Source organism: Lithobates pipiens, unplaced genomic scaffold (assembly GCF_037356315.1).
Source record: "Lithobates pipiens isolate NorthernLeopardFrog02 unplaced genomic scaffold, aLitPip1_a1.2 Scaffold_1, whole genome shotgun sequence".
In the NCBI taxonomy this organism is placed as follows: Eukaryota; Metazoa; Chordata; class Amphibia; order Anura; family Ranidae; genus Lithobates; species Lithobates pipiens.
The window spans coordinates 94,165,679-94,191,839 of NW_027507685.1; the positions used below are offsets into that span (position 1 = coordinate 94,165,679).

Genomic DNA, 26,161 nt, shown 5'->3' on the forward strand with positions numbered 1-26,161 from the left:
AAGTCCTGGAGAGCAGGCCTCAACCTTGGAAAATTTGCTCTTTTGAAATTAAGTGTTTTTATCTTTCCCGTATGTGATTTTTGCTTGCAGCTAACATCAAATGAAATCATGTTCTGGTCACTGCTTCCTTTATCTGAACATTAGTAATACGTTCTGCATGGTTTGAGATTACCAGGTCCAACAGAGCATTATTTCTAGTCTGGGCCTCAATAAACTGGACCATAAAATTGTCCTGTAATAGGTTTATAAATTTTTGCCCTTTAACTGTCCCAGCAGTGCCATTACCCCAGTCAATTTCTGGGTAGTTAAAATCCTCCATTATCACTGTCCCAGCCCTTGCAGCCCTTTCTATCTGTGCAAGGAGCTGAGTTTCCACCTCCTCATTAACATTGGGTGGTCTATAACAAACTCCAATGATTAACTTTGAACTACGCACATCTGTATGCAGTTCCACCCATAATGCTTCGGACTCATCAGACTCTCCGTCCACCAGGTCCTCTTTCTCACTCGCTTTGAGATCACTTCTCACATACAGACAGACCCCTCCACCTTTCCTTTTTACTCTGTCTTTCTGAAAGAGTGCATAGCCAGGAATATTAATAGCCCAGTCATGTGAGGAATGACGCCAAGTTTCAGCAATACCGATTACATCATAGCTCTCCTGATGCACCAGAGCTTCCAACTCACCTATTTTGCTTGGCAGACTTCTAGCATTGGTGAGCAAACATTTTAATGTATTAATACAGTGGGGAATCGAAAGTTTGGGCACCCCAGGATAAATATGTATTAATGTGCATAACGAAGACAAGGAAAGATGGAAAAATCTCCAAATGGCATCAAATTACAGATTAGACATTCTTATATGTCAAAAAAAAAGTTAGATTTTATTTCCATCATTTACACTTTCAAAATTACAGAAAACAAAAAAATGGTGTCTGCAAAAGTTTGGGCACCCTGCATAATTTGTAGCATGCACTGCCCCCTTTGCAAAGCTGAGACCTGCCAGTGTCATGGATTGTTCTCAATCATCGTCTGGGAAGACCAGGTGATGTCAATCTCAAAGGTTTTAAATGGCCAGACTCATCTGACCTTGCCCCAACAATCAGCACCATGGGTTCTTCTAAGCAGTTGTTTAGAAAACTGAAAATAGTTGACGCTCACAAAGCTGGAGAAGGCTATAAGAAGATAGCAAAGTGTTTTCAGATGTCAATATCCTCTGTTCGGAATGTAATTAAGAAATGGCAGTCATCAGGACCAGTGGAAGTTAAAGCAAGATCTGGAAGACCAAGAAAAATATCAGACAGAACAGCTCGCACGATTGTGAGAAAAGCAATTCAAAACCCACGTTTGACTGCACGATCCCTCCAGAAAGATCTGGCAGACACTGGAGTTGTGGTACACTATTCCACTATAAAGAGATACTTGTACAAATATGGTCTTCATGGAAGAGTCCTCAGAAGAAAACCTCTTCTACGTCCTCACCACAAAAATCTGTGTTTGAACTTTGCAAATGAACATATAGACAAGCCTGAGGCATTTTGGAAACAAGTTCTGTGAACCGATGAGGTTAAAATATAACTTTTTGGCCGGAATGAGCAAAAGGTACGTTTGGAGAAGAAAGGGCACAGCATTTAATTAAAAGAACCTCTGTCCAACTGTTAAGCATGGGGGTGGATCAATCATGCTTTGGGGTTGTATTGCAGCCAGTGGCACAGGGAACATTTCACGAGTAGAAGGAAAAATGGATTCAATAAAATTTCAGCAAATTTTGGATGGTAACTTGATGCCATCTGTGAAAAAGCTGAAGTTAAAGAGAGGATGGCTTCTACAAATGGATAATGATCCTAAACACACCTCAAAATCCACGGGGGATTACATCAAGAGGCGTAAACTGAAGGTTTTGCCATGGCCTTCGCAATCTCCTGACCTCAACATTATTGAAAATCTAAGGATAGACCTTAAAAGAGCAGTGCGTGACAGACAGCCCAGAAATCTCAAAGAACTGGAACACTTTTGTAAGGAAGAATGGGCAAAGATACCTCAAACAAGAATTGAAAGACTCTTGGCTGGCTACAAAAAGCGTTTACAAGCTGTGATACTTGCCAAAGGGGGCAGTACAAGATATTAACTCTGCAAGGTGCCCAAACTTTTGCAGATGCCATTTTTTTGTTTTCTGTAATTTTGAAAGTGTAAATGAATGGAAATAAAATCTAACTTTTTTTGACATATTATAAGAATGTCTAATCTGTAATTTGATGCCTTTTGGAGATTTTTCCATCTTTCCTTGGCTTCGTTATGCATATTAATACACATTTTTACCTGGGGTGCCCAAACTTTCGATCCCCACTGTATATTTTGACCGGTCACATACTATCCTCTTGGGTGTTCCAAGATTACAACTAGGACTTGCTACTATACTACTATATTTACCCTAGGTTTATGTGCTTTGGTTACCCTACCACTAATGCCCCTAATATTACCCTCTGGAATATGCTCCACGCTGATTATCTCTGAACCCTCCCCCCCCCCCCCATCGCCTAGTTTAAAAACCCCTCTAACTTTTTGGCCATCCTTAATCCCAGCTGATCTGCGCCCTCCTCATTTAGGTGCAGTCTGTCCCTTCTATAGTACCGGTTATCAACTGAGAAGTCGTCCCAGTCCTCCAGGAACCTAAACCCCTCCTTACTACACCAGCTTTTGAGCCACTTGTTTACTTCCCTAATCTCCCTCTTCCTTTCTGGTGTGGCGCGATGTACTGGTAGTATTCCTGATAATACTACCTTGGAGGTCCTTTTCCTCAATTTAGCTCCCAAGTCCCTAAAATCATTCTTTAGGACACTCCATCTGCCTCTGACTTTGTCATTGGTGCCAACGTGCACCATGACAGCTGGGTCTTCCCCAGCCCCTCCCAGTAATCTGTCCACCAGATCCGTGATGTGCCCAACCCGGGCGCCTGGCAGATAACATACAGTTCGGCACTTCAGGTTGTTGTTACAGATTGGCCTCTCTGTCCTCCTAAGAATTGAGTCCCCTACCACCAGAATCTGTCTTTCCTTTCCCTTCGCTCCCCCCCACTCTCAATGGAGGAGTTCTCCTGGCAGCTAGGAGAATCCCCAAGCTCCAGCAGTGCTGGTCCCTGACTGGGATCACCAATGTCACTCAATGGAGCGTACTTATTGGGACGCTCCAGCCCTGGATCGGCCTCCCTGGCACTTGCCCCTCTACCCTTCCTGACTGTCACCCATCTACTCTCTGCTAGTGCCTGCACCTCTTTGTCTCCGCCCACCTCTGTGCTGGCACCTGCCGTGTACGTTCCTGGCTCTCATTTAGGGTGGAGGGTCCTCTCAGTGCTGACAGTTGCTGAGATTATACCCAGTCCAAATTACCTAACAACTAGCTTCCTGACACTAATACTCAAGGAGACATTACACAGGTACTCACACCAGCGTGCACCCACAATACACAAGTACTAACTATACACATACACACACACACACACACACACACACACTCTCTCAGGTACTCACACTACACAGGTACTATGACCCCTGTTCTAACCTCCTGTTATAAACTCTGGTTTTTAACTCGCCACTTGGACCAGTTCCACTTAGAGTTCCCACTCAAGATAAGCAGGCTCACAATGAGTTCTACACAAAGTTATATAGACCTCAAGCACCTGTGCCCAATTAACCACTCCCCTTAATTAGTAGGCTGAAAACTATTTAAAAAGTATCAGAAAAGGGTATTAAAAAGCTACAAGGAAAAGCCCCAAAGGAACCTAAAAATGCAACCCAGCAGTCAAAAAGCAATACTTATTCACACTCCACTCAAGGCTCCACTGTTCAGCTTACAACCAGCAGTTTGGCAATTTCACATGAGTTCTACACAAACTTATATAGACCTCAAGCACCTGTGCCCAATAACCCCCCCCCCCCCCTAATTAGTAGGCTGAAGGAAGGAAAGAAAAGAAAAAAAAAAACAATTTAAAAAGTGTCAGAAAAGGGTATTAAAAAGCTACAAGGAAAGGCCCCACAATTACTCACTGTGTTCATTTAGGAATGGAAGGGGCCAGTAAATGACATTTACAGACCCCTTACCCCACTCTCCATTGTGAAACATCCCCCTGTCTACCCACAGCCAGCATGAGAAGGGTGGAGTTAAGCCGGAAGCTCGGGGGGGGGGGGGGGGTGTCACAGCAGATGGAAGGGGGCGCACGTACTGGAACCAATCCCCCCTGCAGTGCAGTCGGGGGGGGGAGGGAGGCTGACAGCCCTGCAGGGGGAGGCAGAAGAGTATTGATGTCTGCAAAAAGACAGTACAGCCAGACCTTCTGCTTAGCAGGTGGATGGCCCCCTCCCCTTTGAACCAATGGGGGTCTGGGCCCGGGACAAGAGGGCTGGCTGTACTGCCTTGTCAGCTGCCCTTACACCCCAATCTGGGTTTATTGTTTTACTGATTTGTTTGTCATTTCTTTTTTTTTCTTGTAGAGAAAAGTGAAAGTACAGTTAGTAGTACAGGTAAGTTACCATAGAGCAGTGATGAACCTTGGCACCCCAGATGTTTTGAAACAAAATTTCCCTTGATGCTCATGCACTCTGCAGTGTAGTTGAGCATCATGGAAAATGTAGTTCCAAAACATCTGGGGCTGCCAAGGTTCACCATCACTGACATGGAGGAATCGGCATGGAATATAAAGTATTGTGTGAAGAAATCTGGAGTAATTCATTATTGTTATTTTATGTCTTTTACAGAACCCACCAAAGCCGATGTAGATAAACAAGGTAGGAGACTGGAGCGTTGTACATTTATTTTATTTTTTGTGTCATGTTACATTCACAATTGTCTATGTTCTCTTTGTTTTAGAAGCCTCAGTAGCGAAAGATGCACCGCAAGCATTGCCGTCCCATGTGCCCTTTCTTCTGATTGGAGGAGGGACCGCGTCGTTTGCTGCAGCTCGATCAATACGCGCCCGGGATCCAGGAGCAAAGGTGACTTACCTGCGATTATATATATATATATATATATATATATATATATATATATATATATATATATATATATATATATATATATATATATATATATATATATATATATATATATATATATATATATATATATATATATATAATTTTTTTTTTAAGTATGCAGATGTGGCCTCTTCTCTATTTTTGTTCATAGTCAGGGCTGGTGTAAGGATTTTTGACACCCTAGGCCAGTGATGGCATACCTTGGAACCTCTGGACTGAACGGCTTAAGTAGGCAGGACTGACTAGCAGGATATCATCAACAGCTGAGTAACTGTGGAGAGATAGGAGCTGGCAATTAGCCAACAGCTGAGCGACCAGCTCAGAGAAGGAAGGGCTGAGCCCAGCCCTGACAGTAGCACTGTGCGTTATGACTGGTCCCTGCTGTCTTCTGGGACTTGTGTGTCTCCCAGACGACAGCGGGAGGAGGGGTCGGACATGGCGTAGTTCGCCGTGGATTCTACGGCGATCTTTTGCCGGAAGTGGGAGCAAACACCTGGATTAGACAGCTATCTGCTCCCTCTTCTCCCTGAAAGGTGTCAAATGTGACACTGGAGGGGGGGGTGAGGATATGGCTAAGTGGAAGTTCCATGTTTGGATGGGACTCCGCTTTAATGTATTGGCACACGCAGTAGATCGTGAAGGCAGTACGCACACAGAATGCGTCTTTCCAGCACCACAGGAGGATGCCAAGGGCTTGCTCATGTTCTATAGTGTTGGACAGAGGAGGAGAGTGCCGGCTGCTGGGGTGTGAGGTAATTGGGTAAGTATATTACCTTATTCGTCATCCCCAAGGCAAAAAAAGTGGTGCAGGGATCGCGTACAGAACACGTCTTTCCAGCATCGCATTCTGGTGGGAAGTGGCCCTGTAAGCAAAACCTCTACCACTGTGGTGGATCCTCCTCAATGCAAGCATTAACTGCTTATTTATTTTTACATAGGACAGGAGTAACCAAACTACAGGCCTCCAGGTATTGCAGAACTTCAAGTCCCATGAGGCATTGCAAGACTGACAGCTAAAAGTATGACCCCTCCCCCCCCAAGAGGCATCATGGGATCTATAGTTTCACAACAGCTGGAGGGCTGAAGTTTGCCTACTCCTAGCCCACGACTTGATGAAGTGATAAACTTTCTTGCTTCAGCCTCCTTTTCATGCATTTCCCCCTCCAACCACTTTCCTTCAGTTTCCAGCTGCTCTGACATCCTGTGCAATAAAACGCCCCAGATGACCTCTTATGATGACAAAATGCGTAGGGTGGAGCCTTGGTGTGTGACCTCATCCTGTACAATAAAACGCCCATGATGACGTCTTATGAGGCCAAAACGTGTAGGGTGGAACCTTGGGGTGTGACATCCTGTACAATAAAAGGCCCATGATGACATCTTATGACAAAACGTGTTGGGTTCAGCTTTGGCGTGTGACGTCATCCTATACAATAAAACGCCCATGACAACGTCTTATGAGGACAAAACGTGTAGGGGGAGCCTTGGTGTGTGACATCATCCGGAGCAATGCAGGACCAAAGGTCCTGTTTTTTACAGGAGGATGCCAAGGGCTTGCTCACTTTCTGCAGTGTTGGACGGAGGAGAGCGCTGGCTGCTGATGTGTGAGAAATAAGGTAAGTATATCACCTTATTCATCATCCTCAAGGCAAAACAAACAGAAGATCCTTGCAGTGGGGAGGGGGGACTGCAAGTGTAAAAAAAAATGTTTCTTCCCCGGAGTTCAGCTTTAACTGTTCTGCATGTTTGTTTCACATCAAAGACTTTAAATAGGACAGGATAATGGACCGAATCTGTCATATGCAAGAGTCGATCCCCCTGAGTGTCACCTGCAGCAATGATAGGGGAGTTCTGTTCTCCCCTATCCTCGCCCAATCAACTGTGGCCAACCACATTCCCCTAATACATCATCCAAAGAGGTAAACTCCATGGTGTAAAAAAAATGAAAATAAATAATAAAATAATGTACAGGGCCTCTATCTACGGGGAAACACATACGTAAGTGGCACCCGCAAATGTAAGCGGTGTTCAAACCACACATGTGAGGTATCTCCACGATTGTCAGAGCGAGAGCAATAATTCTATCAAAAGAACTCCTCTGTAACTCTAAACTGGTAACCGTTAAAGAAAAAATGTGGCGTGTCCGGATGTGATACAGGGAGGACGTGTGCTTTTAGAGCTCCAGGAATCCTGATTACAATCCTGTGCAATCCTCTCTGCTGAAGGACCCAGAGACGCTGAAAGGCTTCCCTCCTCACCCCAGGACATCCCAGTGACCGGCCAGGCCTGTTATTCCGGAGATTGGGGGTACTCTGCGGGCCCGTTTGGTTGCGGCCTAGCTGGATTGTTGTGACCAGCCACCATCTTTGAGGCCTGGTGGCCGTGGGGAGTGCGGTTGAGCTTGGCCACAGTCTATTTTACCATCCCTGCTTGCTCCCCCTGTGTGTATATGGCTGGACACTTTTAAAGGGGAATACCCTGCTCACTCCACATAATGCCGGTCTGTGTCTGCTCTCTTTCAAGCCCTCCAGTAGCATTTTGCCACCAGGGATCTATTAGTGCTGAGCCCTCAGTCATCCTTGCTGATTACTTTGTCATCCTGTGGCTGGACACTTTTTTAAAGGGGAATACCTTGCTCACTCTACATACTACCGGACTGTGTTTGCTCCCTTTCTAGTCCTTCAGTAGCAGTTTGCCACCAGGGAAACATTAGAGCTGTGCCCTCAGTCATCCCTGCTGATTGTTTTGTCATCCTGTGGCTGGAAACTTTTAAAGGGGTACACTTCCCTGCCCACTTCCCACCTTGCACAAGCTTGGCCTGCTTGTATAACCCCTCATGCCCTCCAAAGGCAAGTCTGCCGCTAAGAAGGCTTCGCCGCAGCCTGTGCAGTGTCCAAGTGACTTTTTTAATCAACTTAAGGCGCTGATGGCGGACATGGAGCAGGCGGCGCCGCAGGCGATGGCTCCGCCCGTGCTGGCAAACCCTCCAGCGAATGATACTGCTGTTATCCTAGCGGCAATTGAGCAAAGCAGAACTTCATTGGTGGTCCGCATAGACCATCTGGCGGAGGAATGCAATCTCATAAGAGCAGACTTGGACAAGTTTAGGGGCAGACTTTCTGAAACCAAATCGCGCATCTCAGCGGCAGAGGACGTTACTCACCGCCATGATGAAGCCATCCACAATCTACAACGTACTGTTCAAAATCTGGTGGCTAAATCAGATGACGCAGAAAATCGCCTAAGGAGGAACAATGTCAGGGTCCTGGGCCTTCCAGAGGGGGCGGAGGGGGAGCAACCGGCTGAATTTGTGGAGGGCTTCTTTAAGACACTCCTTCACTTGACTGAGGTTCCACCAACCTATGCGGTGGAAAGGGCTCACAGGGTCCCAACTAGCCGGGGTCCTCCCGGGGCTCCTCCTAGGCCTTTCCTTGTATGGTTCCTGAATTATAGGGACCGGGACCGTATCCTGCGGGAGGCTCGCAAACACCAGACCCTGCCCTTCGAGAATATGGCGGTGCATCTTTACCCTGTTTTCTCGGCTGACCTGCAGAGACGATGCAAGACCTTTACAGACATCAGAAGACGGCTCCGGGAAAGGGATCTGAAGTACTCCATGCTTTATCCTAGTCGGCTGCGGGATCAATGTTTAATGTGCTCTCCTGGAATGTCCGAGGCCTAAATGACAGATTCCGTAGAGCTTTAATGTTCCAATTTCTAAAACCGATCAGTCCCCATGTGGTGTTCTTGCAGGAGACGCATCTGGATGGGAGCAGAGTGCTGGCCTTACGCAGAGCCTGGATTCAGAGGGTGATACATGCAACATACTCCACCTACTCCAGGGGGGTATCGATTCTAATCAGTAAGGCGGTACCCTGCACCATACACCATGTGATCTCGGATCCGGGAGGTAGGTTTTTGGTTATAGTTGCCGATATATACACATGCAAGATGGTTTTAGTTAATGTTTATGTTCCACCTCCCTTCCAGATTCAGATCTTATATGACCTGTTGAGTAAATTGGCACCTTACATGCACCTTCCTCTCCTTATAGCCGGGGACTTTAATGCCATACTCTCCACCACTCTGGATTCCTCCAACGCATCTAGGGTGGCTTCGGCTGACCTCTCTGCCTGGGCGGCTGCGGCTTCCCTGATGGAATTGTGGCGTTGGAAGAACCCCACCACTAGAGGCTACTCACACCTATCCAAAACGCACAGGTCCTCCTCGAGGATAGACTTGGCGTTTGCCAATGCATCAATGTTACAGATAGTGGCTGGGGCTAAGTATTTGGCAGGTGGTATTTCAGATCATACGCCTTTGCTGGTACATATCGGTCACACCTCGGTTTCTAGGGGGGGGGGTGGAGGTTGAACCCAGGGTGGTTGGAGGTGGAAGAGGTGTTCTCTCAGGTTGCACCACATTTTAACAATTATTGGGAAGATAATGTGGGGTCCGCCGACCCTACCATAGTATGGGACGCATTCAAGGCCTGTATGCGGGGTCATTATATTTCGGCCATCAAACAGGCCCGCAGGTCTCATAATAAGAAAGAACAGGAATTGCAGGATAAGGAGAGGCTGTGTGCTTTAGCACATGCAAACAACCAGTCTGATGTCACATATAGGGAATTGCTGGAAGCGCGACAGGTACTAGCACTACATTATACTGATTTAACTCACACATCCAGAACAAAGCTGGCTGAATCCCTTTTTGAGCAGGGGGATAAGAATGGTAAGTTGCTGGCTATGTTGGTGGCAGAGCAGAGTGTACAGACCAACATACCCTGCATTAAAAATGATCAGGGGGACGTTCTTACGGACCCAACGGCTATTCTTGACAACTTTTGTGGAGTATTACAAGACATTGTATGCTCCCATTCCGACTTATAATCCCCTAGATTTGGATAGGTTACTGGCGTCTTTGGAAGTCCCTGTGCTGTCTGCGACGGACTGGGACTTTTTGGAAGCAGACATAACTGACAAAAAAATAGAGAGAGCCATCCGGTCCTTCCCTCCTCGTAAATCTCCCGGGCCTGACGGTTTATGCGTTGAATGGTATAGGCTACATCTGGAGGATCTGGTGCCTAGATTAAGGACTCTGTATAGTTACTGTCTAGAACACAAGTGCCTCCCAGACTCACTATTGGAATCGCAGGTGATCTTGCTGCCAAAGCCAGGCAAGGACCCCCTGTCGTGTTCATCGTATAGGCCAATAGCACTACTGAATCAAGATCTTAAAATCCTAACAAAAGTGTTGGCTACTAGACTGTCCCAAGTTATTACCTCATTGGTGGACATAGATCAGACGGGCTTTATCCCACAAAAATCTACGGACACCAATTTACGTAGGTTGTTTGCTCATCTACAGATAGAACATGACAGGGTGGGAACTAGAGTGGTGGTATCACTTGACATGGCCAAGGCATTTGATTTGGTAGACTGGCAGTATATGCTCGCAGTCCTGCGGCACATGGGCTTCGGAGAGGTTTTCGTGACGTGGATATCCTTGCTATACAGTAACCCCCAGACGGTTATAAAAATAGGCACCTCGATCTCTTCCCAATTTAAAGTGGGCAGGGGCACGCGTCAGGGATGCCCGTTATCTCCATCCTTATTTGCACTAGCGATAGAGCCCTTGGCTATAGCCCTCCGGAAATCACCTAAGGTTGCAGCATTGGAGATGGGGGGTATCAGGGAATGCATAGCATTATATGCGGATGACATGCTTCTTTTTTTGAGAGACGCAGGGCCATCTTTGGAAGCAGTGCTCGGTGTGCTTGGCAGATTTGCCGAGTTCTCCGGGCTACAAGTTAATTGGGAGAAGTCCAGTGCGATGGTTATTGACACGGAGGCCCGCGCTCTGGCGACCACCAGAGTTCCCATTGCGTGGGTACAGGAATTTAAGTATCTGGGTGTGAGAGTGTTGCCTAGGGTGGGGGATTATTTGTCTCTTAATCTCCTTCCCTTGCTGACCAGAGTTAAGGTACAACTGGACGCATGGAAACATCTACCCCTATCCCTAATTGGCAGAGTTAACTTGCTGAAAATGAAAGTTTTGCCGATTTTTTTTTTTTTTTATTTATTTATTTATTTTTATTTATTTATTTTTTTACGAAATTCGCCAATGTGGATCCCGTGCTCTTTTTTTCGGAGAGTTAACAGCATGTTCAGTTCCTTTTTGTGGGCCGCTGCACATCCCAGAATAAGTCTCCGCATTTTGCAGGAGCCCTGGGGTCAAGGCGGCCTGGCACTGCCGGATCTCTTTAAGTATTTCATAGCTGGGCAGATGGTGGTCGCCAGGCGCTGGTTAGCAAGGGATGATGGGGACTCAGCAACGGTTCTAGAGGCAGCCCTTCTGGGATCGTACAAAGGTCTATCCTACTTGGTATACAGGGGCCCACGGGCTTCACAGTCTCTGACGGCTTCAATGCGAGTAACGGTGAGAGCTTGGGAAAAGGCACAGGTCTTGAAGCACACAGTGGAGAGTTGGTCACCAGACACCCCTCTTTGGTTTAATCCTAGACTGACACATTTTGGTGCGATCCCTGACCCAGTGATCTGGGCCAGGGTTGGCATTAAACAACTGAAACATGTAGTGGGGGGGGGGGGGGCAAGCTACTTATGTTTGAGCAACTGAAAGTTAAATATAACCTTCCAAATTGGTACCTTTTTCGATACCTCCAGTGGTGGCATGCCTTTCTCTCGCAGTTCGGTTCTGAGGTGCTGGAGCTGGGAGTGTCTCCACTAGAGAGGTTGCTAGGGATGGAGGACTTGCTGAAGCCCCTGTCTGCAGTCTATAAAGAGCTGTTCGTAGACAGGCCAAAACCAGTGAAAAAATGTAGGGACACTTGGAGCGCCCTAGTGACAGACTTCGGGGGGGAGGACTGGGACGACATGTGGGATCACCCATTTCAAACCCTGGTATCAGTCAGAGACAGACTTATTCAATTCAAAATTCTCCACAGGGTGTATTATACCCCTGTAAGACTAGCTAGGATGTATGGTACGGGATCGGCGGGATGCTGGCGTTGTACAGCTGATCGCGCTGACTTTGACCATATATTCTGGCAGTGCCAGCAGATCGGGGACTTTTGGAAGGGAGTGACACACACCATACAAACAGTACTCTCGGTACCGATTCCTCTTACAGTTGCGGCATGTCTGCTGGGGCTGGTGGAGGGAGGAGTTAGCGCCTCGTAGGGCACAGAGAACTATGAGTTCCTTGTCCTTATTTTATGCACGCAAAGCTATTCTGTTATGTTGGAAAAAACCCGAACCGCCTACGGTATCATATTGGAAAAGCTTGATAAATAAAGCACTACCATTCTATAAGGCTACATATCTAAGTAGGGGATGCCCCAATAAATTTGAGAAAGTGTGGCAGGGCTGGTTGGATAACAAGGACACTTTGAATTAAATTCCTAGGTGGGGGGGGGGGGGGGGGGGCGACCCCCAACCAACTGGCTGGTTTAGGGGGCAGGGTGCTGCTCTAAGTCTTATTGGCTCCTTACTTTTCTCCGGGGGTCAGGAACACCATTACTGATGGGTAGTAAGCTTTCTGAGGGGTACAGCTGGTGTACATGATATGTGATTTGGTGTTATTGGAGGCTGCACGGGAGAGGTTTTTGGTGGGGGGGGGGGGGAGGGAGGGATGTGGGGCATATGTTTTGTATGTTTTGTATTACATGTGTTGAAAACTGTTAATAAACACAAATTTGCAAAAAAAGAAAAAATGTAATGCGTCGCCTATGGAGAATTTTAAGAACCGTAGTTTGTTGCCATTCCACGAGCGTGCGCAATTTTATACCTTAACTTGTTCGGGATCTATTTACTCAGCATAACATCATCTTTCACAATATACAAAACAAATTTGGGATAACTTTAATGTCTCCTCCTTTTTTTTAATTCAATGAAGTATTTTTTTTTTTTCAAAAATGATTGCGTTTGAAAAACCGCTGTGCAAATACCGTGTGACATAAAATATTGCGACGACCGCAATTCTCCAGAGTTTTTGCTAAAAATATATTTTTAGTGTTTGGGGGTTCTAAGTCATTTTCTAGCAAAAAAATACAGATTTTAACTTGTAAACAACAAGTGTCAAAAATTGTCTTGGTCCTTTTAAGTAGTTAATACCCCCCCTCCCCCTGAGTCAACCACTTGGATGATTTAGTGGAGTGAGATTTCTAGCTCCCATGTGTCTTCTACACAGGTAACAAGCTATGATTAGGAACACTCAAAGGAAGTGCTCCTAATCTCAGCTTGGTTTCTGTATAAAAGACACCTGTCTACAGAAAGCAAGCAGTTCAATTCCAATCTCTCCACCACTGCCAAGACCAAAGAGCTGTCAAAGGATGTCAGGGACAAGATTGTAGACCTTACACAGGGCTGGAATGGGCTACAAGATCACCTGCAAGCAGCTTGGTGAGAGGGTGACAACAGTTGGGGCCTTGTTCCAGCTTTGTGTAGGTCTACAATCTTGTCCTTGACATCCTTGGACAGCTCACTGGTCTTGGATCAGGGATCTCCAAACTATGGCCCTCCAGTTGTTCAGGAACTACAATTCCCATCATGCCTAGTCATGTCTGTGAAGGTCAGAGTTTTACAATGCCTCATGGGACGTGTAGTTCCGCAACAGCTGGAGAGCCGTAGTTTGGAGATCCCTGGTCTTGGCCATGGTGTAGAGATTGGAGATCCCTGGTCTTGGCCATGGTGTAGAGATTGGAATCTGATTGTTTCTGTGTACAGGTGTCTTTTATACAGGAAACAAGCTGAGATGATTATTATTGTTCATTTCAGCTTGAGGTCAAAGAAGCAATAGGAGAGCCTTCAAATAGGTTAAAAGGTGCCTAAAGCTCCACCTGCTGTCTCAAAAACAGAATGCAATATAGAAATGTGTAGATACTATGTGTAATGAATAATTGATAACATTAAATTATAAAAAATTTAAAATTAATTAATTGTTTAAGTTAAAAAAGAATAATTGATGAGAATTAAGGGGTATGATCACATAGATTGATACATTACCTGGTGCCTCCTGTTCCTCTACACTTGGTTTGGTTTTGCTCTTGTCTTAAAAAAAAAAGTTTCTATAATTTTTAGGTCCTCATTGTGTCAGACGAAGCAGAGCAGCCGTATATGAGACCACCACTCTCCAAGGAACTTTGGTTCTCCGATGACGCTAATGTTACCGAAACTCTACGGTTCAAACAATGGAATGGCAAAGAAAGGAGGTGGGGAGGAATCATCTGCATATAACATGCTAGAGCAATGTAACCTTTTTTTCTCCTGGTGACCAAAATGGGAGGGCAAATCTGACCTTTAACGTTGTCACCAGAACTGGAATAGAAAAAGTCTTCAAATGGGGACACTCATGGGAAGGGATTTTTCTCACTTTGAAGAAACCTCCTCTCACTTCCTGTTGAGTATATGGAGCCAGGGTCTCCAAACTATGGCCCCAGGCTACATCCCAGCCCAATGCAAGATTTTATTTGGTCTGCAGCTAGAGTCAGTGGTGTATCCTCAATGTGCGCTGATTGAGGATTAAGGTCAGCATAGCCTGTCTATGGTTTCTGCTTCTGATGTATAGGGGGGGACTCTGATGGGGACCCTAATGTAAAGGGGGAATCTGATGGGTAACCTGATGTAGTGAGGGACTTTTATATAAGGGGGCACCTTTATGAGGACCCTGACATAAACAGGGACCTTGATGGGAAACTGGATGTAAGGAGGGATCCTGACGGGAAACCGGACGTGAGAAGGGATCCCGACGGGAAATCTGCCGTGGGGACGGAACCCCCGGCGGGAAACCTGCCGTGGGGAAGGGACCCCCGGCGGGAAACCTGCCGCGGGGAAGGGACCCCGCAGGGAGGGACCCTGACGGGAAACTGGATCAAAATACTGATGGATTTTGAAACCTGTCTAAAGTCCTTAAAATCAGTCAATATAATTTCAAATGAAAATAACAATTAGTTTTGTTTAAATGATGTCAGCCTTTTAGCATAGTTCAATAATTGCACTTTTCTGCACAGCATCTTTTTTCAGCCCCCGTCCTTCTATGTGTCTCCTGAGGAACTCATGTCTACCGAACATGGAGGAGTTTCAGTCCTGACCGGTAAAAAGGTAAGATTTGTGTTCTTGCTATATTACTGTATGTAAACTGTTAATTTTTTGTAACCGCGAAGCTGTGCCCAAAAAAAACGGGCAAGCGGAGAACAAAAGACCAGTCGCCAGTATTGTCTGTGGACTCCCAGGGGTTCTGCATGCACCAGTTTTAGTAAATCTCCCTCTATGTATTGTATGAAAAGTAAGAAGAGCAACATTGGAGAGATGTCTGGCAGAGGAGAGCTGTACATGAAATGTAAATTTTACATTCCAAACTTTAGGATCCCTTAATAGAGAACTGAGACAATGACAAGTGTATTTGTACAAATGTACAAATGACATTCATAAAAACAAAATACCATCTTATATTTGTTGTGTGTTGGTTTTTTATTTTTTTTTAGGTCATACATTTGGACGTTCGAGAGAATAAGGTAAAGCTGGATGATGGAACCTATATCTCCTATGACAAATGTTTGCTTGCTACAGGTATGGCGGAACACTTTCTGTTAAACAAATGCATTGATAACAATAGACATACATTTCTTTTGTACATATAATCTGTTCTGGAGATAGAGGCTTCCAAATGATCTGCAAACAAAACAGACTTTGCTGCTCATGTTTTTGAATGCAATAACCCTTGCTCTGCTCCATCCTCTCAGCAGCTTAGCTCCCCTTCATCATCTTTCCAGCAATAACACAGCAGCTCAACCGATCCGGCTCCCTCCCTCCTAGCAGCAGCTCAACCGATCCGGCTCCCTCCCTCCTAGCAGCAGCTCAACCGATCCGGCTCCCTCCCTCCTAGCAGCAGCTCAACCGATCCGGCTCCCTCCCTCCTAGCAGCAGCTCAACCGATCCGGCTCCCTCCCTCCTAGCAGCAGCTCAACCGATCCGGCTCCCTCCCTCCTAGCAGCAGCTCAACCGATCCGGCTCCCTCCCTCCTAGCAGCAGCTCAACCGATCCGGCTCCCTCCCTCCTAGCAGCAGCTCAACCGATCCGGCTCCCTCCCTCCTAGCAGCAGCTCAACCGATCCGGCTCCCTCCCTCCTAGCAGCAGCTCAACCGATCCGGCTCCCTCCCTCCTAGCAGCAGCTCAACCGATCCGGCTCCCTTCCTCCTAGCAGTAATTCAGCAGTTCTGTTGATCCTCCTCCCTTCCTCCTAGCACTAACACAGCAGCTCAGCCGACCCTGCTCCCTCCCTCCTAGCAGCAGCTCAGCCGACCCTGCTCCCTCCCTCCTAGCAGCAGCAGCTCAGCCGACCCTGCTCCCTCCCTCCTAGCAGCAGCTCAGCCGACCCTGCTCCCTCCCTCCTAGCAACAGCTCAGCCGACCCTGCTCCCTCCCTCCTAGCAGCAGCTCAGCCGACCCTGCTCCCTCCCTCCTAGCAGCAGCTCAGCCGACCCTGCTCCCCCCCCTCCTAGCAGCAGCTCAGCCGACCCTGCTCCCCCCCCCCCTCCTAGCAGCAGCTCAGCCGACCCTGCTCCCCCCCCCCTCCTAGCAGCAGCTCAGCCGACCCTGCTCCCCCCCCTCCTAGCAGCAGCTCAGCTGACCCTGCTCCCCCCCCCCTCCTAGCAGCAGCTCAGCTGACCCTGCTTCCCCCCCCCTCCTAGCAGCAGCTCAGCTGACCCTGCTCCCCCCCCCCTCCTAGCAGCAGCTCAGCTGACCCTGCTCCCCCCCCTCCTAGCAGCAGCTCGGCCGACCCTGCTCCCCCCCCCCTCCTAGCAGCAGCTCAGCCGACCCTGCTCCCCCCCCCCTCCTAGCAGCAGCTCAGCCGACCCTGCTCCCCCCCCCCTCCTAGCAGCAGCTCAGCCGACCCTGCTCCCCCCCCCCTCCTAGCAGCAACTCAGCCGACCTTGCTCCCCCCCTCCTAGCAGCAGCTCAGCCGACCCTGCTCCCCCCCCCCCTCCTAGCAGCAGCTCAGCCGATCCTGCTCCCCCCCTCCTAGCAGCAGCTCAGCCGATCCTGCTATCCCCCCCTCCTAGCAGCAGCTCAGCCGATCCTGCTATCCCCCCCTCCTAGCAGCAGCTCAGCCGATCCTGCTATCCCCCCTTCCTAGCAGCAGCTCAGCCGATCCTGCTCTCCCCCCTTCCTAGCAGCAGCTCAGCCGATCCTGCTCTCCCCCCTTCCTAGCAGCAGCTCAGCCGATCCTGCTCTCCCCCCCCCCTCCTAGCAGCAGCTCAGCCGATCCTGCTCTCCCCCCCCCCCTCCTAGCAGCAGCTCAGCCGATCCTGCTCTCCCCCCCTCCTAGCAGCAGCTCAGCCGATCCTGCTCTCCCCCCCTCCTAGCAGCAGCTCAGCCGATCCTGCTCTCCCCCCCCCCCTCCCAGCAGCAGCTCAGCCGATCCTGCTCTCCCCCCCCCTCCCAGCAGCAGCTCAGCCGATCCTGCTCCCCCCCCCCTCCTAGCAGCAGCTCAGCCGACCCTGCTCCCCCCCCCCCTCCTAGCAGCAGCTCAGCCGACCCTGCTCCCCCCCCCCTCCTAGCAGCAACTCAGCCGACCCTGCTCCCCCCCCCCTCCTAGCAGCAGCTCAGCCGATCCTGCTCCCCCCCCCCTCCTAGCAGCAGCTCAGCCGATCCTGCTATCCCCCCCTCCTAGCAGCAGCTCAGCCGATCCTGCTATCCCCCCCTCCTAGCAGCAGCTCAGCCGATCCTGCTATCCCCCCTTCCTAGCAGCAGCTCAGCCGATCCTGCTCTCCCCCCTTCCTAGCAGCAGCTCAGCCGATCCTGCTCTCCCCCCTTCCTAGCAGCAGCTCAGCCGATCCTGCTCTCCCCCCCCCCCCCCCTCCTAGCAGCAGCTCAGCCGATCCTGCTCTCCCCCCCCCCCCCTCCTAGCAGCAGCTCAGCCGATCCTGCTCTCCCCCCCTCCTAGCAGCAGCTCAGCCGATCCTGCTCTCCCCCCCTCCTAGCAGCAGCTCAGCCGATCCTGCTCTCCCCCCCTCCTAGCAGCAGCTCAGCCGATCCTGCTCTCCCCCCCCCCCCTCCCAGCAGCAGCTCAGCCGATCCTGCTCTCCCCCCCCCCTCCCAGCAGCAGCTCAGCCGATCCTGCTCTCCCCCCCCCCTCCCAGCAGCAGCTCAGCCGATCCTGCTCTCCCCCCCTCCCAGCAGCAGCTCAGCCAATCCAGCTCCCTCCCTCCTAGAAGTGACTCAGCAGCTCAGCCTAAACTGCTCCCCCTCCCAGCAGTGTCTCAGCAGCTAAATTCACCCTGCTCCCTACCTGCAAGCAGTGACCTAGCAACTCAATTTCCCTCTCCCAGCACTTATTCAGTTGCTTGTTCACTCTTTTCCACCTTTTGACACAGCAGCTGAGCTCCCAGTGCTCCCTCTTCTGGCAGTGACGTTCCACTCCACCATTGCCTGCATTGATTCTGCATTTCAGCTCCCATTACGCTCACCCTCCCAGCAGTGACTGGTCATCTCGGGATACCCTGCTCCCCTAGTCTTTTCCCTCCCAGCAGTGACTTTGGAGCTCAGCTCTCCCCTCCCTGCAGTTTCTCAGCAGTTAAGCTCACCCTTCTTTCCCCTTACCAGCAGTGATAGAGCATCCCTGCTCACCCTGCATCCCTCCCTAGCAGTGACTTAGCAGGTCCCCCCGCTTACGCTCCCAGCAGCAACTCGGCAGCTCAGCTCCCCATGCTCTCTTCTCTCAGCAATATCATCAGTATTAGAGGGATAATGAGGGAGGATTTAACTGCTGCGGGTACAATTTTTATAGTCCTAGTTAGTAAGGTTGAATAAAGACACCAGTCCATCCAGTTCAACCTGAGTGAGTGTCTACAATTGTCCCTGTACATTGCACACTCACATCGGTCCCTACCCTCAAGGAGCCCCACAATCCAAGGTCCTCGTTTATATACTAGGGCCAGTTTTGGACAGAAGCCGATTAACCTACCTGCATGTCTTTGGATTTGGATATGATAGTCTTTAAGGCTCTTTTCTTTCCTAAGGGGGCACTCCTCGTAATCTTCCAGCCATAGAACGAGCCAGCGAGGAGGTGAAAAAAAGAACAACACTATTTAGAAAGGTTTGTTCAGAATTTCAAAAATTAAACATGCTTTTGATGTGTGTTTTTTTTTTTTTTTTTTGCTGAAAGTAATTTAATTTTTCATCTCTTTATTCGATTTTAGGTGTCTGACTTTCGTGAGCTGGAGAAACTTTCTTCCACCATCGGCTCCATTACAATCATTGGCGGAGGCTTTCTGGGCAGCGAGCTGGCCTGCGCTCTGGGACATCGAGGTGAGCAGATCTCCAGTGTGGGGTGTCTGGATGTCATGGGGTGTACAGTGAGAGGGTGACCCATCACCTATATATATCCCATAGGACAGAAGTCGGGTCTGGAAGTGATCCAGATGTTCCCCGAGAGCGGAAATATGGGCAAAGTTCTCCCAGAGTACCTAAGTCATTGGACCACCGAGAAAGTGAAGAGAGGTAAATCGTGGCTCATGTGTCCTTGTTTCTCTATGTTTTAAAAGTATTTTAATGGCCTCTTGCTACCCGAGTGCCATTCACAAAACCCACAAAATGCCTCTTGTGATTGGCCAAGCGTGGACTAGTGTGCACCATACTGGCAGCTGTCATGTTGAGGGTGTTTGCCTTTAATTCGTTGCCGGCCGCCCACAGTACATGTATTGCAGATGGCCGGCAGCTGCAGGCTAATTGACGTACCCACACGTCACTTGGCACATGCGCGCCGCTCCTGTGACTACTGAGTCCACAGGACACAACTGATTGCGGTTGCCGGTACCCGGCCGCTTTGATCGACCGGGAGTTCATGTGATCACTATGCGATCACATGATCACAATGTCAACAAAAGCTGTTATGAATTCATTCTTAACAGCTGTGTTTCCTATGCTGTGATTGGCCCACACTTATCACATAGTACCTGGGCCAGTCACAGCACCCTGTACCATGTGATTTAGCTTTAGCCAATCACAAATTGGTAGTAATCACAGCTGTCATGAGTGGGTTGAAAACTTAGCTGTTACAATGATCTTCATCTTCTTTTTTTATGGGGCATCAGAACGGACTGGGGGGCAATTGCCCCCCCCCCCCACCCCCGATTAGTACAGTGTTACTACACTGATGAAGGTATGTAAAAATAAAAAAAGTAAAATATAAAATTTGACCACTTCAATACCGGACACTTTCGCCCCCTTCCTGCCCAGGCCAATTTTCAGCTTTCAGCGCTCTCACACTTTGACAATTGCGCGGTCATGCAACACTGTACCCAAACAACATTTTAATCCTTTTTTTTTTTCCACAAATAGATTTTTCTTTTGGTGATATTTTATCACTTGGGGGTTAAAAAAAAATCCGCTAAAGTTAAAAAAAAAAAAAATGCTTTTTTCTTTTGTTTCTGTTATAAAATTTTGAAAATAAATTAAGGAAGAAGAAGTAGGGGATGCAAAATAAAAGCAGATTAAACCTCAGCTTTAGGTGATTTGTATTGATTATTGCCTGGTGTCTTTTGTAATTTATAGAATAGTAAGAGGAAGGAGCTATCTCTTAAGAGAATTATTGGTAAGAATAATCCTATGTTTTTTTTCTTTTTTTTTTTTTTTGTTCCTTAGAGGGGGTTAATGTTTTAACGGACGCCGTGGTAAAGTCTGTCTGCTATCGAGACGGGAAGCTTCACATCCATCTAAAGGACGGACGACAGGTAATTACTTCACCCATAATGGTCCAATGGGCTTTCATTGTATTGTATTGTATGTAGTCCTGTGGACCCTGCAGTGACATGGGACCAGCAGATGAAACCATAGCAGGGAACGAGGCATTTGACACAACTGGAACCTGGATTGAGAGGCTGGCTCAGAGATCCCATGCTGTTCTTGTGTACCCAAATATCTGTCACAGATCAGCTCAAGTTGTAGCCACCCACCTTTTTATACTTGGTATAAATGTACGGTCTGAACACCTGGCAAGGGGAAATGCCTCCTTCAGCACACTGATGGCACTATCCTGGTCTAGGCAATGTCACTGACTAAAGCTCAAAGACAGCTTTTAATGCTAAGAGTGCTTTTTTTTTATTTTTATTTTATATATATATATATATATAATTTTTTTTTTTTTTTTTTATTACTATGATTCCTGTATATTGTGACATGTCAAGAATTTTATTCATGTAGGCCTATAAAGTCACTAATACCGTGTACACACGAGCGGATTTTCCATCAGAAAAATCTTGGATGGTTTTTCCGACGGACTTCCATTCAAGCTTGGCTTGCATACACACGGTCACACAAAAGTTCGCTGAACTTTCGACCGTCAAGAACGCAAACAAACTGAAAAATTATTTAAAAATCCCCATCAATTACACCCTCACTGTGCCCATCAAACGCAACCATTGTGCCCATCAATTGCCGCCAGTGTGCCCCCTGCCATCTGCACTTACCGGTCTTGGTGGGACAGCTCCTCAATGTCTTCTGTCCTCTCCACCTGTCCTGCTATGATTGGACGCCTGTCGTCCAATCACAGCGCCTGTCGTTACAGCCAATCAGGTGACGGTTAACATTCAAAGAGAAGGCTAATTTATTAAACACTTTCTTCAGCTCTGTGTACACAAAAGAGCATGGGGGAGCGCATGTCCATAATGGGGGTGATAGTGACACAGCCCCAAATGATCCACAATGGCTCAAAAGTGATATGGTCCAAAAATATTTGGACAGAATAAAGGTGGATAAAGCACCTGGCCCTGATGGCATCCACCCACGGATCCTAAAAGAATTGAGCTCTGTAATTTCAGAGCCATTGTATTTAATTTTTAGGGACTCATTAATGACGGGAATAGTCCCACTGGATTGGTGCAGGGTGAACGTGGTGCCTATATTTAAAAAGGGATCAAAGTCTTTACCAAGTAACTATAGACCTGTTAGCTTAACTTCTATAGCTGGGAAGATACTGGAGCGTTTAATAAAAGACCACATAGACGAGTTCTTGCTGAACAAAAACACTTTAAGCAACAGACAGCATGGATTCATGAAAGACAGAAGTTGTCAGACAAATATGATTTCTTTTTATGAGGAGGTAAGTAAAACCTTGGACAGAGGGGTGGTGGTGGACGTGGTATACTTGGATTTTTCAAAAGCGTTCGATACAGTTCCGCACACACGGCATGTGTAAGGTAAAGTCTACAGGTTTGGAAATATCAGTTTGTAAATGGATAAAAAACTGGCTAAAAGACAGAATTCAGAGAGTAGTGGTTAATGATTCTTACTCTGAATGGTCTAAGGTTATCAGTGGTGTACCCCAAGGTTCAGTGTTGGGACCCTTACTTTTTAATATCTTTATAAATGATATTGGGTCTGGGATCAAAAGTAGCATTTCCATCTTTGCAGATGACACCAAGCTATGCAGTGGAATAACCTCCTTACAGGATGTCTCCAATTTACAAGCTGACCTCAATGCTCTGTCTAATTGGGCGACTATGTGGCAGATGAGGTTTAATGTTGATAAATGTAAAGTTATGCACTTGGGGGCTAAGAATATGCATGCATCATACATGCTAGGGGGAGTACAACTGGGAGAATCCATAGTGGAGAAGGATCTGGGGGTTTTGGTAGATCATAAGCTCAATAATAGCATGCAATGCCAAGCTGCAGTTTCCAAAGCGAGCAAAGTCCTTTCCTGTATTAAGAGGGGTATGGACTCCAGAGAGAGAGATATCATTTTGCCCCTGTTCAAATCATTTGTAAGACCTCATCTGGAATATGCAGTTCAGTTTTGGGCACCAGTTCTCAAAAAGGATATCGGGGAACTGGAGAAAGTGCAGGGAAGGGCAACCAAACTGATAAGAGGCATGGAGGAACTCAGCTATGAGGAAAGATTAGAGGAACTGAATTTATTCACTCTTGATAAGAGGAGATTAAGGGGGGATATGATCAACATGTACAAATATATAAGGGGTCCATATAGTGAACTTGGTGTCGAGTTATTCACTTTACAGTCAACAAAGAGGACAAGGGGGCACTCTTTATGTCTAGAGGAAAAGAGATTTCATCTCCAAATACGGAAAGGTTTCTTCACAGTAAGAGCTGGGAAAATGTGGAATAGACTCCCTGCAGAGGTGGTTCTGGCCAGCTCAGTGGATTGTTTTAAGAAAGGCCTGGATTATTTCCTAAGTGTACATAATATAACTGGGTACTAACATTTATAGGTAAAGTTGATCCGGGGAAAATCCGATTGCCTCTCGGGGGGGATCAGGAAGGAATTTTTTCCCCTGCTTTAGCAAATTGGATCATGCTCTGCTGGGGTTTTTTGCCTTCCTCTGGATCAACCGTGGGTATAGAATTGGGTATATGGGCTGGTATGATATTATTATATATTTTTTTTTTTTTTTGTGGTTGAACTGGATGGACTTGTGTCTTTTTTCAACCTGACTAACTATGTAATTGGTACCAATCACTCTTGTGTCCATTTGTCACTGAAGCATAGTAAGTAGGGTTGTACCGATACTAGCATCGGTGTCGATACCTAGTATTTGCACAAGTATCGGTACTCATGCATATACATCGATACCTGAAATTTTTTTAATGAGTACCGATACTTTTTTTTTTTTTTTTTTTTTTTTTAATACTCGCCGATACCAACCGCAACTGTTTTGTTTTAACTTCAGCTGTAATGAATGGTACAAAGCATTGAAAAGTTATTTACAAATAAAATAAGAAATTTTTTTTTTTTTTTTTTTTGCGCTTTTTTTAATGTGAAATGTGTAAATATATGTTAATATATATGTGTAAAAATATTCACTAACAAAGCAAACAAAAAAAAGAATTGTTTATCGTTTCTAAAATACGTGAAGAAAAAAAAAGCAGGAAAATAATTTAATAAAGGAGAAAAGGGAGTTAATTAAGGCTGATTAAATGAAGGGTTAATAAGGAGTTAAACAGATGAGCATTAGTTCATCCCTTCGATCTGCAGATGAAGAAACAGAAAAAGATACAAAAAGAAAATGTTTTTTTTATTTTAGCATTTCAGTGCTGAGCAATGTTGTTAATAAACATTGCAGGCTGTTTTCTTTTTTTTTTTTTTTTGACAGCTCCAATTACCAGACTTCTTTAACACTGGGGAGACCCGCTGACAGCTCAAAGAACCGAGCCTGAAAGTACCGGTTTCAGGTATCGGTGTATTTGTTTGCACCAATACCGATACTAGTATTGGTGCAACCCTACCTGAAACCGATACTTTCAGGCTAGGTTCTTTGAGCTGTCGGTGGGTCTCCCTTGTTGACAGCTGAAGTTTAACCCTTTCATGACTAGGCCTATTTTTGGCATTTGGTGTTTACAAGTTAAAATCCATATTTTTTGCTAGAAAATTACTTGGAACCCCCAAACATTATATATATTTTTTTAGCAGAGACTCTAGAGATTAAAAGGCGATTGTTGCAATATTTTATGTCACACGGTATTTGCACAGCGGTGTTTTAAACGCAACTTTTTGGGACACTTTCATGAATAAAAAAAAAAAAACTTTTAGCCGCTTCGGTTGTAATGGCTGGAAAGCCAATCGCCCGCTGTAAAAAACGGTACCGGGATGATGCTGGGACCCTTACTTTTTAACGTCTTTATAAATGATATTGGGTCTGGGATCCAAAGTAACATTTCTGTCTTTGCAGATGACACCAAGCTATGCGGTGCAATAACGTCCTTACAGGATGTCTCCAATTTACAAGCTGACCTCAATACACTGTCTAATTGGGCGACTATGTGGCAGATGAGGTTTAATGTTGATAAATGTAAAGTTATGCACTTGGGGGCTGAGAATATGCATGCATCATACATGCTAGGGGGAGTACAACTGGGGGAATCCATAGTGGAGAAGGATCTGGGGGTTTTGGAAGACCATAAGCTCAATAACAACATGCAATGCCAAGCTGCTGTTTCCAAAGCGAGCAAAGTCCTTTCTTGTATTAAGAGAGGTATGGACTCCAGAGAGAGAGATATCATTTTGCCCCTGTTCAAATCATTAGTAAGACCTCACCTGGAATATGCAGTTCAGTTTTGGGCACCAGTTCTCAAAAAGGATATCGGGGAACTGGAGAAAGTGCAGGGAAGGGCAACCAAACTGATAAGAGGCATGGAGGAGTTCAGCTACGAGGAGAGATTATAGGAACTAAATTTATTCACTCTTGAGAAGAGGAGAATAAGGGGGGATATGATCAACATGTTCAAATATATTTGGGGTCCATATAGTGAACTTGGTGTTGAGTTGTTCTCTGTACGGTTAACCCAGAGGACACTCTTTACGTCTAGAGGAAAAGAGATTTCATCTTCAAGTAAGGAAAGGTTTCTTCACAGTCAGCTGTGAAAATGTGGAATAGACTCCCGCCAGAGGTGGTTCTGGCCAGCTCAGTGGATTGCCTGGATACTTTCCTGATAGTACATAATATAACTGGTTACTAACACAGGTAAAGTTGATCCAGGGAAAATCTGATTGCCTCTTGGAGGATGTGGAAGGAATTTTTTTCCCCTGCTGTAGCAAATTGGAGCATGCTCTGCTGGGGGTTTTTTTTTCGCCTTCCTCTGGATCAATTGTGGGCATAAAATTGGGTATTTGGATTGTACGATTATTTTTTTTTTATTATTTATTTATTTGTTTTTAAGGTTGAACTGGATGGACTTGTGTCTTTTTTCAACCTGACTAACTATGTAACTATCTAAACACCTGATTGGTGGAGAGGCGGTTTAGTGTTAGGAAAGCAAATATTTATTCGCTCTTCTAACACAACTGAGTGACCTGCGAGTGCCATGCTGGTCACGTTTTTTTGATGCCTATTAGAGCCTGTGGCTCTAATCGGGTGATTCAAAACCACCCCCCGCCGCTGTAATTCAGGCACCCTGCGCCCAAAAAGGGTCCGGGTGGCTGAATAGGGGGTGCCCACAGCGGCCATAGATTCATGAATCTATCTATTGGTGGTAGAGGGGGTGGCAGTAGAGAGGGGCCCCTTAATGCACGGGCCGCCATAGGGGAGGGGTTGAGAGAGGCATGAGACACTTCCCCCGAAGCTGTTTCCGATACACCCTGTCCAGGCATGAGTGT

General features: G+C 46.8%; 1 protein-coding gene across 1 annotated transcript in view; it reads left to right on the top strand.

Moving 5' to 3' along the window:
- AIFM1 (apoptosis inducing factor mitochondria associated 1) overlaps positions 1-26,161 on the top strand; it is a gene marked incomplete in the record, with an annotated part of 49,927 nt that overhangs the window by 21,712 nt on the left and 2,054 nt on the right. The window contains 10 exon segments of the mRNA XM_077465185.1: positions 4,488-4,517; positions 4,752-4,781; positions 4,864-4,988; positions 14,132-14,262; positions 15,061-15,151; positions 15,535-15,619; positions 19,071-19,147; positions 19,251-19,359; positions 19,444-19,551; positions 20,695-20,783. Coding sequence (XP_077321311.1) covers positions 4,488-4,517; positions 4,752-4,781; positions 4,864-4,988; positions 14,132-14,262; positions 15,061-15,151; positions 15,535-15,619; positions 19,071-19,147; positions 19,251-19,359; positions 19,444-19,551; positions 20,695-20,783 — 875 coding nt within the window.